At 41.8% G+C, this 19,750-nt stretch overlaps 1 protein-coding gene across 8 annotated transcripts in view; it reads left to right on the forward strand.

Annotated features, from left to right (window-relative positions):
• The window catches only part of TMEM131L (transmembrane 131 like), a 67,589-nt gene extending 56,817 nt beyond the window's left edge, over positions 1-10,772 (forward strand). For 3 of the 8 annotated variants that reach the window (XM_065736285.1, XM_065736286.1, XM_065736288.1), the window contains 6 exons: positions 1,045-1,169; positions 2,751-2,908; positions 3,318-3,503; positions 4,579-4,657; positions 5,698-5,783; positions 6,939-7,794. In XM_065736285.1, the coding sequence (XP_065592357.1) occupies positions 1,045-1,169; positions 2,751-2,908; positions 3,318-3,503; positions 4,579-4,657; positions 5,698-5,783; positions 6,939-7,102 (798 nt within the window). In that variant the 3' untranslated portion in view covers positions 7,103-7,794. Of the gene's footprint in view, positions 1-1,044; positions 1,170-2,750; positions 2,909-3,317; positions 3,504-4,578; positions 4,658-5,240; positions 5,394-5,697; positions 5,784-6,938; positions 7,795-7,961; positions 8,051-8,868; positions 9,012-10,439 lie in introns of those variants that run through there. The other 5 variants (XM_065736289.1, XR_010622194.1, XM_065736287.1 and 2 more) reach the window with 5 other exon arrangements.
• The last annotated feature ends 8,978 nt before the right edge of the window (positions 10,773-19,750 follow it).

Raw genomic sequence — 19,750 nt, forward strand, 5'->3', positions numbered from 1 at the left:
TAGAAAGAAGAACAGTTTGGGTAGAAATTAAAGCAAACCTTATAACGTGATGTTGGATCACAGGCAGACATTTTTTCTTGTATCATCAGAGCAAGCACAGAAAGACTGGAGTCTCATGACAGGTGTCAGCCACAGCATTGGTGTGGGAGCATCTAGAGGGAAGGCTGTCAAGGGAGGCACATCTCCCTTCATTTGCAGACCTTTGAGTCAAAGGTTTGCAGGCAAAAGACCCTTAGCAGATTATGAAGCTGCTGAGAAGGATCATTCTTCATCCCTCATTGTACATGTGTTGTAGATGGTGTAAGAAGACAAAAGTGTCACTTGGCAATTTAGAATACTAATAATTAAAGTCTAAAACCTTGGTTTATGTTTGTGGCCTGTTCACTGTATTATAGTTGCGTGACATTAAGGTGTAGTGATGATTTGCTTACGATGCGTGTTTAGACAAGACGAAGTCTAGTCTTCATTTGGGAATTGTTACAAACTCCTTTTCATGTGCAGCTGATAGTGCTTGCTTGTTTTTCTTAAAGTCACTGTTATTTTTTGTCTGAGTTACCTTGTAATTTCTGCAGTTTAATTCAGTTGAATACCTCCCCCCCCAGTTGCTGAAGAAAGGGAGGATTTATTGCTGCTAAACTTGTGCACAAACTGTTCATAAATCTGGCAGATATTTTGTTTTTTTTTCTTTTTTTTAGCACGTGGGGGATGTTGACTACCATCATTTTTCTCCCTGTATTTTTTATTTCCATGCAAGTCAGAGCTAGATGCTGTGAGGGTGAAATGTTAACATTGGGAATTCAGATATTTTTCTCTCATCATCTGTTGAAGGACGGATTCTTGGAAAGACTGATCAAACATGATGATGTTGGGAAGAGGAAGTGCTGTAGAGAGGCACTGAATCATACAGTAACTATGCAATTGGGTTGGGCTGTTTTGTCCAGAAAAAACTACCTAGAAAATCAAATGGAGTTCATTTTACTGAGGCTACTTTGTTTTATAATGTATGTACTCTCTTAGTTCTTTGGGTATTTTTTTAATCTTCAGCAAGAAGATGCATTTAGAAGGAAGAAACCTCAGGAGAAGAAGGAAGGAAATGTACCAAATATGAGTTGGAATAGAAATAGAACATCTCGGAAAAATAAGAAAAAGAATGTTAGCATATCTACAAGGTATGTGTTGCCTCACTGTCGTGAAAAAATCTAGAGTTGCAGTAATGTTTCTTCAAGTGTTTTGCTGAGTTTTGCATAGTATGTTAGGCAGATTGTTTTATTTTTTTAAATAAACACACTGTAGTCCCGGCCTGAGGCTTTATTGTTAAGAATATTCAGTACTAAATATTGCCAGCAAAATAAATATTTATCCATTTGTAAACCTGCATGTGAATAGGCTCAGTCCATTGCATAGCAGTGCTTGCTCTCTGCTACGGCATGGGATTTGCTGCCTCTGAGATTTGAATGGTTAACATTGTTGTGTTTGGTTGGGTAACGTTCTGTTGTTGTATTGTGCTGGCAAGATCCAGTCATATTTTTTTTCTTCTGTGAAAAAGAAATACAAAGTTGTTCAAGTTATTCCACCATCAGGATAATCGTCTGCTGTACAAAGTAACTTACAGGATATTGTCTTCTGATAGTTTTGAAGGAGGAAGAAAAGAGAAAGTTAATTGCACTTTCGCTGTAATGATTAATAAGGTGTCTACTTCAAAGGAGCTCATCAGTAATGTCACTGAAGCATCACTGATAATGTTAACAATAAGTTAAAGCAGCTCTAGGTTCTGACAGATAAGTGCGTTTACCTTAGGAAGCTACTTTTTTGTCCCCTGAGATTCATTTAAATACATTTCTGAGATCAACTGTAAACTACTCCATTAAATTTTTTTTTTTTTTGCATTTCTAGCACTTATGCTATGTTGTATGTTACTAAAAATAAAATACAAATTTTAAATAACTGGTAGGAGAGAAATGCTTATTAGAAGAAAATCTTCATTCTTTCTCAGTCCTTTGAATGCAGGTCACAATTGCACAGAGCCTTCATAGACTTAATTTTCAATGTGAGTGGTCCTGTTGAGGTCAGCAGACTTAAGGAGACTGTAAATCTGAAGGAGTTGTTGTAACTTACTTTAAACAAACTAATATCACTGTGGGTAGACAGCGTATGTAAAAGGCTTTGCAGGTAGGAAGGAGAAACAATGGAAGTACTGCCATTCGATGTCCGTTCCTCAAACTGATTCAAAAGTTTTCTGTTTTCCAAGCTAAGATGTAGCCATATCCTTCTTGTAGAAACTTGACAGATGAGTTTTATTCCTTTTCCTGTAGTACTCTGATTACTATATTGGCTCTAGATATTTCAGTTTGACCAGGAAAAACTTGAAACTACTTCACATTTCATAACCAGATTATTATAATTATACCAGTGAAATAGATGTAGGGCATATTTTCCAGTCAAGCTAGATCTCCATACAATGCTAGGCTGTGCTTATTGCTATAACGTATAAAATGCCTTCATTAGAGAATGGAATTAAACTTGCATGTATTGTCTTGCTCCTCCTGAGAAGTAGCAATCTGTGTGATAGAATATTACATTTTGGGAAAGCCTGAACAAAGAGTTTTTAGGTAAAGCTGGGGAAGAAGGCTTGTGAACCTATTTCTCACCCCACATTCTGTCTTGACAGCCTTATGAGTTGGGGTGTTTAATATCTGAAAAGAAAAAAATAATGATGTGCAAATGTGTTTCTTTGGGTGTGGTTGTGTTAGGGTCCCTGAACAGAGTGAGTTGAAGCATCTGTGCAATGAATATGAAAGACCAGATCTGAGAGTGAATATTGGAATAAGAGCCTGGTGTCCCCAGGGTGATGAGGAAAATTGTAAAGCAGACCAGAAACCTGGGAACTTGTCTGTGCAGGGAGAAACAGGTATGCAATTTGAATTGTCTTAAATTGGGGAAGAAACATAAAATGTTTTCCTGGGATTAGAACTGTATTCATTTCCTGAGACCTATTTGTCCCTCTTGTCTTCAAACTCTGTCATGAAGATGGCACGGTGGGCAGGAGGGATGGGCACTACTTCCCTTCCTAGAGCGGGTCAGCACAGAACCAGAGCTATCATTCTCGCTCATTTTCAAGGGCTGAGTGTGTCATTAACTGTGCTGTACCCTCACTTGTGTTCACTGTGTTGGAGGTGTCTTTTAGGCCGTAAACTTCTCATGGTAGGGGCTGGTGAGTTCATCTTGATGAAAATTCCAATAGATACTGCTGTCTCCCACCGTAGAGAATGACTGTAAATTCGTATCTTAGGTAACATTTCTTTTTATCATTTCTTTAGAAAGCTTTTATCAAAGGTCCAAGAAGAAGTGTTTGGAGAAGTTTTGTTCTGATTCAAGCTCAGATTGTGGAAGTTCGTCAGGAAGTGTTCGTGCCAGTCGGGGGAGTTGGGGTAGTTGGAGCAGTACCAGCAGTTCTGACGGAGATAAAAAGCCCATGATTACTGCCAGGCATTTTCTTCCATCCCGTGAGTTTGGCCAACGTCACATACATCTGCAAATTGTGGGGAGAGTTTCAGCCTTCCTGCTAAATGCAAGGGTTGCCATGAGTGTAACTCCCCTTTTTGTAGGGGAGAGCACTCAGGCAGGAGGATATATTAAATAACTTGGTACCACAAGATCTGCGGAGATATAGTATCAGAAGGTTACAAAGGAAGTGTCAGGCTCTGCACTAAGGAGCTGCACGTTTCTGTTTTCAAGGATAGATGGAAGAACTGAGTCTTTAGTCAAAATTGTTCATGGCTTTTGAATGTTGTATCACATTAATTAAAAAAAAAAAAGTAGTATCTTATTGTTTGAGTTAATTAAGAATTCATACAAATGAAAACTGCAAGCAGTTCAGAATGGATCTTGGTGTGTTGGAATTGGATAATTGTATTTGAGGTAGAAGGAGACAGGAGGCCTTGATACGCTTGAAGAGTACAAGAAGTGGCAACTGCAGTTCATCTTTTTTGCGTGCCTGAGTGCCACTAAAATAGTTGAAAACCCAAGACTCAGTTACTACCTTGCTGGCCAGATTGATGTAGTAATAGAAGTAAATGTTTTAAAAGTGCTGAAGTGACAGAAGTCCAAACAGCCTTGAGTACCTGAAAGAAGCTGTTTTGAAGAATTAAAAAATGTGCCTGCATTTATATGTACATCTGTGTGAGCATAAAGTGTCACAGTCTTTCATTAGCAAGGACACTATGTGATTAGTCTGAAACTGTGATACGATGGATAATGATTTGTGGGCACGTTACTTTATTCTCAGACTTCGTTACTTTAAAAATCATCTCAAATTCAGAGTAGGTGTGATAGTAACAAGGAATCACTGGAATCACTTGAATCACTTAACGTTTAGATTGTTGGTAATTACTGAATTCCAAAATACATTTAAGACCACATAGCAAATGAATAGTACACTTTGCATATTAATGCAAAGAGTGATACTCCAGTCTGAGAACAAACTTTGTTAACAACGTTGAGTCCCTCTGTATGTATAAATATTCAGTGCATACTTCTTTTTTTAGGATCTTTGATTTTCACAGTCATTCTTTTCTTTAGGAGAGAATATTTCACAAAATGATTTTCCATCTGAAACTCCTATCACTTTAAATCTGTCTCATAACATCTGCAATACCAGGTAAAGAAAAAATTAATCTATGCCTGTAAGACATTAAAGAAACTCCACCAACTTGAAATCTTGTCTCATTTTGATGAATTATACCTGTTGTTTTATTACATTTGGCTTATTGTATTTTGATCATCTAATTGCACTTTCTACTTGGAAGAAGAATCTTTCTCAGTACATCTATGCAGCTGAGACAAAAAAGGGTTGTTGATAAATAACTTCCAAATGGGAGACAAATTTTGGAAATAAAGGAAATTATTTTTCACCACTGATTTCTTCCAGATCTTAGCAGTTTACTACATTTCCACTGACTCTTTGTTATACTAAAGTAACAATTACTTAAAAAAAAAAAAAAAAAAAAAAAAAAAAAGAGAAAGGAAATGAGACTTTCAAGTTGATGTTATTCTTTTAATGAGAATAATGCTCTCCTAGGATATGCAGCACAAAAATTGATTTCCCCGTCCCCTTCTTTCCTTTCTACTTCGTTACCATAGTAGAGATAGTGTCTACAATTCTTCTCTCTCTGAATCCTCATTTTGCTTCTCATTCATGACTTTCTGTTTTTAGCAGATATAATTTAATCCTTTTCCTCTAGGTTTCTGGTGCTTAAAAATGCTCCCTTTCCACTCACAAGTCATTTCTTTGGCATTTGATGAATACAAAATTGATGTTCATGTGTGCCTGTGTGTCTTCATACACATAGAAGTCAACTTCTCTGAAAGTTGGGAGCACTGAAACATCATGAGAAGTTTTATTCATCTTAATGGAATCCAATTTCAAGAGAAGAGCTGTTAAATTAATTTGCAGTATGTTGATGCTTGGATATTATAAGTGAGATAATTGTTTTCATTTTGCATGCATAATTAGTTGATGCAGTTCAAAATCAGGGAAAAAATCAGGGAAAAGCAGGGAAAAATTTGGAAGGCAACAGTGAGAGTTGTATTCACTAGAATATTTTTTTTCATCTGCTTATCTTTTTTTTTTTTTAATACTTTGTAATATCTAATGTAAGAGTGTCTTGATTTAAGAAATTCCATTTTCTTTTCATTTAGCAGAGACATGAATAGCATCCCTCATTATCCTGAAACCTTATGTCCCAGTTTCACTGACATAGCTACAGATCCTGAAAAAAATAAAGGTTAGTTACTTAAGCTCGCTTTGCAGTTTTTGTTGAGTGGTGTCAGTGATGTTGCTGACATCCTCTGTATACACGGAGTTCATATACATGTTGTTAGAACTTGACTTCTAAGCAAGTTAAGATTCAGGTCAGTGACCAAAATCTTATAGCTCTGATATTCTTTTGTATCTTCTTTGTGTGAAGACAGCATTTCACTTTCAGCTCTCATTTTTAGCTCTCTTGCTTTGCATAGGTTTAAGTCTAAAAGTAATGTGGCTGGGAGATGAGAACACCAATTCCTTATGTTGATGATCTGATCAGACCTTTTCCTCTCCAGATTTCCAGTCAGACTTGCTCTTTTTGAAAGGAGTAATGAAGGAGATAGGGACAGTTTTGAAATGCTAAGTTCTCGTCCTTTGTATCTCGAAGGGATTATTAACTTGTTCTGCTATGAATCCATAGCAGCAAAGGGTTTTATGTGGTGAGGTAGAGGTTTGAAAACTGGTTAAAATACATAGCTGTTTGAGTAGCAGAACTGTTTGCAAGCAGCTGTGCCTTTTGCTGTAGGATGCAAAAGTTGTGGCAAGGTACAAACGAGGAAATGGTAATGAAGTATCTTTGGGCAGTTATGTTAGAATGATAGATAATAGTGATAGGACAAGGGGCATGGTTTTAAGCACAAGGAGAGAAGGTTTCGATTAGATGTCGGGGTAAGTTCGTCACAGAGAGAGTGGTGAGGTGCTGGAACAGGCTGCTCAGAGAGGCTGTATGCCCTATCCCTGGAGGTGTTCAAGACCAGGATGCGTGTAGCCCTGGGCAGCCTGGTCTTGTACCAGTTCTGGAGGTTGCTGGCCCTGCCTGTGGCAAGGGGGGTGAGAACTGGATGATTTGGACCAACCCAGGCCATTCTACGATAGATAACTTGAAAACTCTTGCCTTGTTTTGTGGAATTACAAATTCTTTATTCAAGTTTCTTCCTACATATTTTTTTAAGGAGTAGAAATCTTGAGATTTATTTGAAGATTGATGTTTGTCATGTAAATTGATTGGTTGTTATGTCTGGATTTTTCATCTGCCATATGGTGTCTGTTGCGGGGTATCAAACGTCGCAGTGATATTCTTAGTTGGTGAAAGCCTCCTTACTGTTTTGCATGTCATTCCCCTTCCCCTGTTTAGGCCTTTACCCAGCAGGAGACTTGTGGTCTCCCCAGCCCATCTGCCTGACAAACAGCTTAAACTACAACCTTGAGAGTAATCTGCCGTGCATGATCCAAGAAACGCCCTCAGTCCACAACAGGCAAGTTATGTTTCATGAAAGCAGCATGGCTCGTGTTTTGTAAAGGTTTTCTGTGGTGCAGAGGACTGCACTTGAGCTCACTGTTAACTATCATCTGCTTTACTAATATTATAATTCATGCTGTTGTTTCAGTCTTCTAATCCTTTATGTTTTTTTCATTAGTACATCATAACTTCACTCATACAAACTCCCTGGTGTCCTACTCATCATATACAGGTATATGCCTTCAGTTCAAGTCATATCCTGTCAACCAAAATGACGGAGTGGTAACACATCCCCCAAATGATGATGTTGTGATCCCAAGCTCAACTGTAAACTGTTTTGTCCACAGACTGCAGCCCTGATGATTTGGAGAAGTGGCTGGCAGTCTGCTCTCTGTCGGATCTTTAAGAATTACTCTCGAAAGTCTTGAATTATTTGAATGAAAACAATATAGTCCCAACACTAAGCATGCATAGTTTAGGAAATAACGTGGTGGGTGAAGTACAAATCCCCATATAGAGTGCTCTGCATAGAAATGCTAAAGAATGCACTGCATTTTTTTTCCCCTTCAAATCACGTTATTTCACATTCTACTTCTTCTGTCCCCATGGGAAAGAGATGTTGTTTCCTTTTTTTGAAGGAAGAAGTTGAATCCCTCAAGGTGTTGCAGAACTCTGTTAGTTGTCACTATGAACTGTTTGTCCTCCCATGGGGAATAAAGGGTTTAGTGAGAGGATCACTGATTGTGTGCTGGCAGAGCATATGCTGGCAGGTTTTGTATGGCAAGCAGAATGTGAAAACCTCATTATCAGTTATGGGCATTTTACACCCAATAGCTTTACAATAAATTAGCATGTCTAAATAATTTTCAGAAGTTCTGCAAATTGTTTGACAACACGTTTTTCTTTTTCTTGGGACAGCTTCATTGACTGGAATGCAACTTGTGACAGCCAGTTTTCCAGTATGTATTGTCCATTAGAGATGAATGAATATGGTGCTTTCCCAGAAGGTAAGACAAAGTAAAAGAAAAGTTTTCACTGAACATGTTTTTTCTCTAACCTAGTTTTTAAAACAAAAGGCTGAGTTTGTCTATAACCATCTGGGTGTTTGTTGCTTAACCAGACCACGCTTTCTAGCTGACTGAGTACTTTATAGGAAAAAGGAACTGTCTGCATGTGGTAAATGGGAAAGCTGATCTTTGTAAAGCCTGAAAATCCAGTATATGAGACTTGGTCTGAGAGGGAAGAGAAAAGTGCTTGTGACCACAGTATTACACAGTTCCTTTTTGCACAGTTTTCTTTGTTTCTCCTCTGGCAGACATTTGCTTTCCAGTGTGCGAAACAGAAGGCCTCTTGTGACCAATTACCTTTGCAGGCTACAGTTTTTTGGCTTGGGACGCACACTGGCAAGAACCTAAAATTCTTTAGCATTACCTAAGCAGTAATTAAAGGTCAGACTGCAGTATCACAGGCAGCAGGGTAATCTCTCGGGTGCTTAAGAGCTGAGGCATGTTGGCAGTGAAGCCAACGTGGACTCTTCCATGCACGTTCTGCAGCTAATAAAGACTGCTTTCTCCAGTAAAGAGATGACTTACTCTTTATCCCGTCCTCCTAACAGCAGCTTTTTACTGTGTCCCTGGTACAAAATGGTAGTCTTGTTAACGCAGCTTTGCTGCTGCGTTGCTTGGAAGCTGCCTAAAGTCCCCAAAAGCTTAACTTGGTTCCAGCATGTCTCACTCCAAGAAGGTTCAGCATTCTTCCACACAAACATTGGTAGTGTTTTCATTGCAAAAGCCTTATTTTCTTTTCCCGGTTTTATAAACTATAGAAAACATGAACTACCCCAGTGGCTTCCCAGGTACAGCTGCGATGCAGAACACAGCCTTCATTGACCAGAGCTGCCCTTCCACCTGGAGTGCACTGCCCAACATGCAGCCCACCTGGGAGCCTGCCAGTTATGTCAGCTCCACAGTGAGTATTGCTACTGCCAGACACTGCCTTTGCGTGCTGCTGAAAAGCTTTCTCAGTGTGTACCTGTCTTGCCCCTCCCTACTGCTTGCATGTTGCTTGTATTTCCTTTAAGTAGCCTGATGTGTGTGTTTGCTGGTGTTGGTAGCATGGATTTCTCCCAGTTGTTGGTCAAGGTTGTTAGTGGGCTTTGCCTGTGAAACTCTAAGATCTATCATTTTTGCATGCAAATTGACTAAAATCATCTTACATATGAAAAATCATTTTAGATTTGCATTGCCTGAGACTTTTTCCTATCAAAATCAACCTTTCCAGTTGAGGGTAAAATACAGAAAGTGCTGACAACAAAACCCAGAGAGATTTGGAAATAGTAGGGCTGAATGGACAGCTGTTCTCAGTGACTTTGACAGGGTAGTATTTTTTTCCTTTTTTGCTGGGAAATCCAAGTGATTGAAGCTGGATTTGTGTAGATTTCTGAATGCTGGCATCGACCTCTTACTGTCTGGACTGGCCATGCCCGTGTCATCTCACAGTGCAGTGTGTGACTTGACCTCAATTCCAGACAGTCTTTTACTTGGAACCACATTTTCTTCAGTTCAGATTTCAAAATCTTATATATAGTATATATAAACTTCTAATACATTTGTTTTGAATAAAACTATTCAACTAAAGCAATAAATATTTCTAACAGCAAAACTGAAAATTCTACTCAGTTTAAGAAACAAAACTGGTAGAATGTTTCCTAAAATAGATGTAGCTTGATTTCATATATTATTCAAGAATGCCCGGAAACACAGAAGGTAGAGATTGGAAAATAAATTGGATAATTCAGTTCATTTCCCTGGCAGACTTTTCCCTATGATACATTTCAGTGTTCATTCAGTTTTAGAAGTCCCAAGACTTCCATGACCTTCTCTAAGAGGCTTCCTTGCAAACTAACACATCTTGCTCTCCAGGAGGTTTTTTATAAGCTTTCAAAATTTTTCTACCTAAACTCCCTAGCTCCCTGTTACATTCCCTTTTCCATACTGAATATCCCTCTTTGCTCCTGGTGTGTATAGTCTTTCAGTACTGACACATACATCAACCTTGTCATTTCTTAGGGGCCCTTCCGTTTTAGTTTTAACTCTCCAAACCACACGTGATGCTCTTCACATCATCCATTTATCCCTTATATTTCTTAATTACCCACCAGAACAAAATGTTGTATTCATGCTACAGTTATATTGGTGCCATGCAGAGAGCATGCGTATGCTGCTGTCATCTTTTGGGCAACCATATTGCTTTGTAAGCCTGTGTAATTTTCAACTTGTGAGTTCCCCAAGTTCTTTGCATAAACACTGCTTCCTCTCATTTAGTGCACTTCCATACTTTCTTTGGTGAATGGGCAGGTTTGCAGCTCCCCATGATGTTCTTTGTCTTGCTCTACAGCCTTACCTCTCGAGTACCCGAAGCTTGTCTCCAATGTCTGGACTTTTTGGTTCCATCTGGGCACCACAGAGTGATGTTTATGAAAGCTGCTGCCCTGTCAGTGCCACGACCCAACACTCAACCCATGTTGAGAACCAGGCAGTTATGTGTAAACAGGAATACTATCCAAGGTTTAACCCATTCCGTGCCTACATGAACTTGGACATATGGACTACAGCAGCCAACCGAAATGCAAACTTTCCACTTTCAAGGGACTCGGGTTACTGTGGTAATGTGTGAAAGGAATTTGATCTAAAAATGTGAATAAAGATGCTTGCAATTTTGATTACTAGAGTAAGCTGGTTGTTGAATAGATTTAATGTTGGTGGATATTTTGGCACTTTTATATCGAAAATAAATTTTTTTTTACTGAAGTCTGAGGATTTGGTGCATTTTGCAAAATATTTAGGATACTGCTATTGTCAGGTAAAGGCTATAAATTTAAGCCTTCAAAATTTTTCAAGAACAAATGTTAGATTCTTAAAAGAATCCTTGAACAAATACTGCCCATTTCTTCTGAGGGGTCTGCATTCTGTGATAGAAAACGTCTCTGGCATTTGTAGGTACAAATTCACACTTGCAAGTAATTGCATTGTACCAAACAGCAGTTCTGAGGGCTGCTTGTTGATGCAGTTCAGACATGTTCCAAGTGGTGCTGCTCTTGCTACTGACGTAGTTTAGCTGTCAGTGTAAACTTTGATAACATGGCTGAATTGTGGCTTCCTTCAAACTGCAGGCTATCAGTTGGACGACATGACATTTGTGCAGTGTGGGTGAATGGCTCTTTCCTGTAGGTGCTTTCCTTGTCAGTGGCTCCACTTGAATTGGAGCAGGCACTGCTTTGAGAGCAGAGTTCATTCACCAAATCAGAACAGCACTGGGGCTGAACCTTTGTAGTGGGAAGAAAACCAAGGAAGGACCGTGACCTCATTCTGGTGTAATCTTTCCATCTGTCTTTGCTGACTGTCCCAGTAGAGCCTTTTTTTCTGGCATTACAGAGTGTGTTTGAGAGGTGTTGTTCATCAGGTGGAGATGGCAAGGGGACTGTGGCATGTCCTCTGCAAGAGGATTTGTTAAGTCCGAGGAAAGAATAAATGGCAAGGGTACAAGAGAAGCTCTTCACAGCTGCTTGGAGGTGGATTATTAAAGGAAAGACTTCGTGGTGGCTGCAGGCATGGCAGTGGCTGCACGTTGCAGCTGAGCAGGCTCAGGTGGACCAGGAGGACCATCTTCCTGCTGCGTGAACAGACAGATGAGAACTCTGTTTAATGACAACAAACTTAAGCTCTTACATTTATTTTTACATGAAGACAGAGCAGGTGAGGCACTGCAATGTAGCAGATGAGCCCATGTGCAAGGCGACTTGGCAACCTATGAGCCCAGGCACAAATTACAGCTCTGCAAGTTGTGTCACATTGCTGAGCTATCAGACCAGCTGCTCTGACCTGCTGGTTTCAGTCAGGAATGCCAACTTAGTTCTAGAAATGTTACCTCAGAAACAGCCTATTTCCATAAATATTTTATTTCAATAAATTGACTGTTAATATCAAACAAGTCTTGTTGAAAGGTGCCCTAAGCACTGTGCTTCAATGTGTGTTCAAATTAGCTCAGTAAGAAGAAGGTGATTGGAGAGCTGCTGCATTTAACTGCTTTGACTGCTCACATAGTGCTTCTAAGCCTTCCTTTGGTTTTAATGTCAGAAAAATCAAATCATTGCTGAATGTGCCTCAGAACCAGCAGTCTCTTTGGCTGCTACCTATGATGCATCTTGCTGGAAGGGACTCTATGACTGGAGTTTAACAATAGCTGCTGCAAAGTTGCCATGTTCCTATGAGTTTTGGTTCCTCAATTCAGTGCTAAGCCGTGGGAAACAGACTTAGCCACTGATGTGCTTTCTGTGCACCTGTTGGCAGGGGGCTTCAAGGAGAGTAGAAGAGGAATGCACGTACACAAGAAATTTGGAAAAAAAATCAGCTCACTGTTTGGTTTGGGATGCAGTTCTCCCTGGGGTGTTGGGCAAAATATTTCTTGTAACTTTATGTAACAATAACTAAGGAATGTAACAAGCTCATTAAAGTTACCAGGGATAATTGCTGCTATTAGGAGGCATCTGTTTCTTAATGAGCAGTCTGCTGAATGCAAGTAGATTAGGGCCCTTCCTCTTACAGTAAAGAGGAAGATGAAATAATTCCACTACAAATTTCTTTGCATCAAAAATAACTAATTCTACTAATTCTGGAGAGGTTGCTTAAATGAATAGCTATGAAGGCATCTAATTATCTTGAGCAAAGTAATTTCTAATTTCTTGCCTTATGCCAGGAATTTCTATTAGCAGGTTTGGGAGCTTTGCCGATCTCTCTGAAGCTGTTATGTTTTTTTCTGAGAATTCAAAAGCCGGAGAAATTGTTAAGATTGCAAAGGGGAAAAAAAAACCAAAACAAAAATAGTGGTGTAAAAGAGGAAGAACTTGCACAGTTTACTAGTAGGGCTGTTTGTGGAGGGAGGGAGGAAAATGTAGGCAGTGCCAAGCTTTCAGCATGGATTTCTGTGCCAGTATGAGTGCTGCATAAACTCAGGATGTTCAGCATTTTCCCAAGAAGAGACTAGGACAAGTGACATCCTCTGCTGTTCCCTTTCCTAGCAGCCTGGTGGCATCTTGGGCATGCCCTGGGAGCTGGAGGGACCAAATCTGAAGCTATGCTGTCTCTGATTTGCGCAGGACACCTTGGCCAAGTCTCCCTCTTGGTGTATTTTGTGAACGTTTATAGATACTATGCAAGACAGCATCTATTGCGGGGAGTGTTGAACTGTCCCAGCCTGGTAGGGCTGCAGTGAGCCCTTCCTACGGCTGAGATGTGACTTGCACAGTGGTGGGATGGAATGCAGTGAAGCAGCTCCCTGGGTCTCTGGTAAGTGGGGCTGGTCCATGTGGTGTTCCCTTCCTGTCTGAAGGGATTTGGACTGGACACACTGTTTTTTGTGGTGGTGAGTGGGCTCTTGTTTTCTAGCATTTCCTCTTATCCTTTCCAGCCCTGGGAAATGCCTGCTACTTGTTTTTCCTAGTTGCTGAATCACCCCTGTTGTTTGTACTCTCTGCATACTTGCTGTGAGCTGTGGCTGGGATGGGTGCAGGGTGTTATGTTGACACTACCATGGCCATGTTTGCAGCTCTGCTTCCCCTGCCCTATCCCCCTGTTGAGTCAGCCAACCTTATGTTCCTCACAGCACCTCTGGAGTTTTATCACTGGGTCCCAGGTGCACCTCAGTGCTGACAGCCCAGTGCTGTTGCGCCCTTCATCTCTGTGCTGGTGACCCTGCAGAAGTGCCACTCTGTGCCTGCCTGATAAAAAGCCTGCCTTGTTGCTGAGGGTTGCATGCTGAGCACCTCACTTTCTCCACAGTCTCTGCTTTACTTCATTTCTTATTGCTTGCTTAAACTGCAACAGCACATCCCCTCAAACCCTCTTGAATTTGGGGGAAGCAGGGTGCTCATGGTCACAGCCATCTCAAAACTAGACCTACAGCGTTGGGTGCTGCAATTAGGCGTTAGCAGGAATTGCTGGAGGTTCTGGCTCCGAGCAGTGGTGGGTTTCACTCAGCACTGCTTCATTAGCATGAAGGCGTTACACCTTGCCATGCATGAAATGGCAGGGTATGCAAACCAGATGTCAACAGTGAGAACAGAAGCTTGCAGAAGGTTAAAAAAATAAAAAATAATAATAATAAAAAAAAGCCAGCACAATAACCTTTGCCACCTCAGACGGTGACAGGGCCATGGGAAGACATTAGTCGCTGCTTGGTGCTCACAAGAGCAAAACAGAGTGGTGATAGTGCTGGTGTGTGAATGGAAAACAATCTCACTGCAGCCCTGAGTCTCCAGCAGCCTGGAAGCCCATAGAATCATGGATGTTCTAAAGTCCACTAAGATCCTCTCATACAACCATCCAGGGATGGTGACACCACCACATGCCTGGGTAGCTTGTTTCAATGCATCAGCATCCTTTTGGAGAATAAACGTTTCCTAATATCTAACCTGAACCTCCCCTTGGCACAACTTGAGGCTGTTCCCTCCATCCTATCACTATTAACTTGGAGAAGAGGCTGACGCCCACCTCCCCACAGCCTCCCTTCAGGCAGTTGTAAAGAGGAATAAGGTCTACCCTGAGCATCCTCTTTTCCTGTCTGAGCAGTCCCAGCTCCCTCAGCCTCAATCTCCTCATGAGTCTTTGGAGATCTAACCGAGGTAGTAGTGTTCTTGCTGAAGTGCTGAGCTCAGGGATGAGTGAGAGGCTCTTGGCCTGTTTTCTGGCTTTCTTCTTGCCTTCCCTTTTTGAGCAGGCTTCTGGATGGCCAGCCCTATGTGCTAACCTGTCAAACGAGATCAGCTGTCTTGAGCAGAGTACTGCTGGTATTTTTCATGAGAGAGCTTGTTGGTGAAGTCCTTAGACACAGAATATTATGTTCTATAAATAAAAACATGAAACAGATGAATTTGTTTCAAAAGGTAAGTGGTTTTTAACTAGTCCAGTAACTAATTCTCTTATATACCTACGAAAATATTACAGTTTTATCTTTGTAAATCATTGAACAACTTTGAAGCCCTTGCCAGGCACATATAGTCATGTATTTTCATGGACGACAGACCAAATGTAGCCATGCAGTAACAGGACTGACCTGCCAATTTCAAATTCCCCCACGTATTCCTACGTTAGGCATAAAACCTAATGACTGCTTTGATTATGTTTTTGATTACTACTACTGTGGACCTAAGGTTGCCTCAAACACACTGCAGATGTTAAGAGGGGAAATATCTGAAAGCCAGAGGTCTGAGAGCCAGCCTGATGAAGATACATTTCATGATGGAGAGAGAGCCTGAAGCGCTGCATGACTCCTGCCTCAGCTAATTATGTCAGCACCCCCATTTCTTTAGGTCAACTCATGTAATCACGGGTATCTGTTTTACCTTCCTGAAGGAGATGGGGAGAAGTAAGACCATAGCATGCTTGGCTTAGGTTGGTACAAATTAGCTTTGAGCTCCAGTGTGGTCACTTGGACAGGTTGTGTTTATTGTCATGTTTACTGTGATTGAACCCACAGAATCCATAGTGTTGCTCAGCAGCAGATGGAATTGTCACGTGCCAGCTGCTGAAAACTCAGGAAACTGTCTTCTAAATGTAAGATACACTCTGAAGGCAGAAGGCACTGTTTTTCCAAAGCATTCTGGGATGCTGATATTTTAGGGTTATGGTTGAGCTAAGCTCTTAACAAAAGATGGCAACTTTTATCAGCTTGTCTGCAAAACAGCTGCTTCTGCTGTCCACAAATGTAACGTTAGTTTAAAGTACATCTTGGTACCATGTCTTCTTGCTCTGCTTTTCAAGCCAGATCCCATAATATCTCAGGGGAACGCCATGGTGTGCACAATGGCTCATCATTTCTCTCACTGAGATACGATTTTCCAGGACATGGACTTCTACTTTGTTTGCCTGATCTTTATGCTGTATGCATGTTTGTTTGTTTGCAAGGATCTCACCTTGTAGTTGCCTTGATTGAAAAGCACACCTTTGACAGTGGGGACAGAAATAAAGCATAGTTGGGAAACCCCTGGGCCTGGGACTGATGGTACCCTTCCTCTGTGTTCCCTGTTCTTTGCAAGTAGATCATCAATAAGTCGTGCTTGCTAACACTCGCAATGTGCTTTAATAATCAGACAATGCAGTATTACTTCAATGACTGTTGAGGGGAAATGAAGCAACTTCACTACTTGGCTTGCTCTTCAAAATGCAGTGGAGGCCTGGGTAAGGCTGGTTCTTGGAAAAACAAAGGAAGATATATTAGTAATCTCCATTCCTTTGTTTTTTTATTTCCTGGTTTTAGTGTTCAGTGATGTTTACTGGGGACACTGAGCCAAAGTAAACCACTCGAGTGAAAAATGGCAAATGGAGGAGGCACCTGCCCAGCAAAGCTGGCATCTTGCCCTTGTGTGCCCAGCTCATTCTTGCAGATAGATGCTGACACAGACCTCTCTGTTCACAGCCACGGGAGAAAGCTTGGCAGGTCTGGAAAGGCTCTTTAGCAAGAGGAGGGATTATTGGGCCTGCTTGTTAGCTTTGGCAGCACTCACACTCATTCTTGTGCCAGCAGCATCATGGAAAGCAGATGGAGACTGACTGTTTCATGATTAGTCCCCTTTCTGGGGGATGTGGACTTCTCTGGGGACCCCCTATGGGGTGTAAAAGTCAAAGCAGTGCACGAAGATGTCCCTTCACTGCAGGCAGGCTGTTCTGCCTGTTCTGTTTCACTGTTTGTATTTTAGTTACTGACTTTTAACAGATACTGTTCAACGGATACTGGAAGTTTGCACAGATGCCGCCATCACAGATGGAGACATACATGGAGTGGATTGAATGTCAGGAGGGAAGTCCTCCCAATAGAGTGCACCTCAGTGCTGTGCGTGGCTTGTGGATCCCAGAGGTGAGCTGGGAATAAAGAGCCCAAGGAACCAACTGTAAGAGACTAATATTTTATATCATTGCCTCAAAGTCTGCTGATGAACAATGTCCGAACATGTCCAAGCTAGTCCTGGGCAAGGGTTGTGAAATCCTTTGTCTCAGGGACAAGCAGATGGGCATGTCCTGGGGTAACGAAAGAGAGATAAGCTGCAGCTCAGTGGCCACTTAGCACTCTTGTGTGTGGTACTCATCTCCGTGGGGAGACAGCCATCTCAGGAGAAGCTTGCCTGGCAGGCTAGCACGGGATTTGCCACGTAGGCAAGAGAAATGAAGGATAAAAGAGGGATCGACCACCATGAGGTTGTCATGCTTTTGTTGGTGTTGCTGTGTTGGTGTCCTTCCATCGGAAACCTCACGAGCTGATCCCTGCTGCTGCTCTCCCTCCTGGGCCTGCTGCCTGAGACATGCTGCTTTCTCCTGGACCTCGCCGCTCCTTCGAGGTGTTCTACCATCTGAACCCTCACGAGCTCATCACTGTTGTCTGCTTCTCCGGTGCTGACTGATGCTGTTCCTGGACTTTTTCCTCGCTGCTTCTCCCGCGCTGACCCGGTGCCGCTTGTCCAGGACAGCTGCTTGCTGCTCAGGGCTGCCCGTCGCTGCTGCTGTTCTCCCCGCTTCTGCCGCCCCTGCTCTTCTGCCTCGGACCGTCGGAGCCGCTTGCAACCGGACCGCCCCTGGGATCCTGGCTGGTGACTTTCCCCGCGTTGTACAAGCCCTTGCTTCCTTCCTATCTTTCCTATCGCTCGCCTTCCCTTCCCCATCACCCTAACAGTGTCCGCCTTCCCCATCTCCCTGGTCAATATTGATAATAAACTGGTCGGACCAACATTTGAACCGTTGTTTCTTAATCTCACGCTGGGTATATACATAATCAAAAGAACCTCGTCTCCCTCCTTTATATTGGAGCGTGACATTTCTAATGGCGTAGTCGGCAGGATAACCTCCATGACTCGTCTCCCTCCTTTATATTGGAGCGTGACACCAACCCAGGGAAATAACGTACTCTGAAGGGCTGATTTTAAAGTACATTTGTTGAGACTGTTAATCAAGAAACACACAGGAAATTAATTTAAAATGACGTCATAATAATAGCATATGAAAGGAACATAAATGTAGCGTAATTTGTATAAACAGAAAAGGATCTGTGTGCTGACACACAGGCGGGTAGCCTGTGCTCTGGGGGGTGTGGAGGGCTGGCTATCAGTGCCCCAGGAACAGAGCTCTGCTTGTGCCAACAGGTGCAGCCCACATGGGCAGTTCAGTGCTGCAGAGACATCTAATCTGGTGCTCTTTACCACAGGAGAGTGGGTTTAAGATTTTGTTGTCCCGTGGCTACTTCTGAATTGACGTAGTCCTATCCTGTAATTACAGTAATTTTGACCATTCTTTCAACCAAAAGCTGCAAATTAGGGACCAAATCACTCCAAAGCACATGTTGCCATGTGTCCCACACTTCTTAAAGACCTGCAGAAGTTGTCGAGTTTCTACAGCTCCATGCTGCTGTCTCTACAGGCTGTCAACTTGCTCTTCAAGTTAGCCAAGTGTGTATTTGAAAATAAGCTCAGGATGTCTGTTCTCAATCATATCCACGCCTGGAGAGTCAGGGAATGGTCAGATAGTGGAAATATCTTGAAGATAATTCCATTTACTTGAAGATAATTCCGTGTCTGTTGGGTTTGACACAAGTTTTTCAAATAATTATTGACATTGTCTTACGATCAAGTGTTTTTATTTGGATTAGAAATTATTTTTCTTGGGTGATTACAACTTTGCATCTGAAAATCTGGTTTGGGAAGGTTATACAAATGCATATTGTTTTCTTTAACAATAGAAATAATCCCTGTAAGAAGTGGCAAAACTGTCATTTTCACAATACTCAAGAGTTGGGAAGAGCAGGCTGGATTTTACCTAAGTATTTAAAAAAAAAATACAGTGCAGATAAATCAAGAAAAGTGCCTGCCCTAAAGAAATACCTTTTGAGGTTCACAAACGAGGATTTGGGATGGTCAGGTTTCCTCTTTCTGCAAGGCACTGTCACATCTGAAATACTTCATAGAACCAGAGACAGAGGGAGGCAGCAGCTGAACACAGAGCCTGAACTGTCTGTGTGCAATAGATCCTGGCACTGTCTTTTTTGGAATACAAAAACCTTGATATTTTTATGGTTTATGTGGTATATAATCTGATTAATTTCCTGCTCAGATTCTTGCTGAAATGTTAAATCAATTTTTGTTGTTGTTGTCTAAGAACCAGTTAAAGACGTATCTCTGCGTTCTAGCAGGGTCTTTCTCATCTCTATACCGGAAACAAACTCTAAATTGTTCTGCTGCACCTTGGCCCTGTACCAGGAATATTTCTCTTCAATACCCCCACCAACAAAAAAGGAGCACTTTATTATTGTATCAAGGTAGGATGAGGCACAAGACTCGTGCCCACACTCCCATCTCCACTGAGGAAGCACATCAACATTTGAACCTTTCCTTCAGTGAAAGCCCCCAGCACACATATCCCTGTGCCCAGCTTTGGAGCAGAGGAAGCCTTCTCTCCTCCTCATAGGAAGTCCTAGTGCTGGGATGCTTCAACCTTGCTTCCTACCACCACCTTCCTGTCCTCTCTCTTTTGCTGGGAGCGAGATAACCTGGACAGTGCTTGGAGCAGTCATGCTTAACCTGGTCCTCTTGCACAGACTGAGCAGGACACCAGCTGAGTCTCCTGCTGGAGCAGCAAATTGGGGTGACACCGTTAACACAGTTTTCTGTG

Source organism: Cyrtonyx montezumae, unplaced genomic scaffold (genome assembly GCF_038088225.1).
Source record: "Cyrtonyx montezumae isolate F1298 unplaced genomic scaffold, pur_monq_1.0 scaffold_2, whole genome shotgun sequence".
Lineage (NCBI taxonomy): Eukaryota > Metazoa > Chordata > Aves > Galliformes > Odontophoridae > Cyrtonyx > Cyrtonyx montezumae.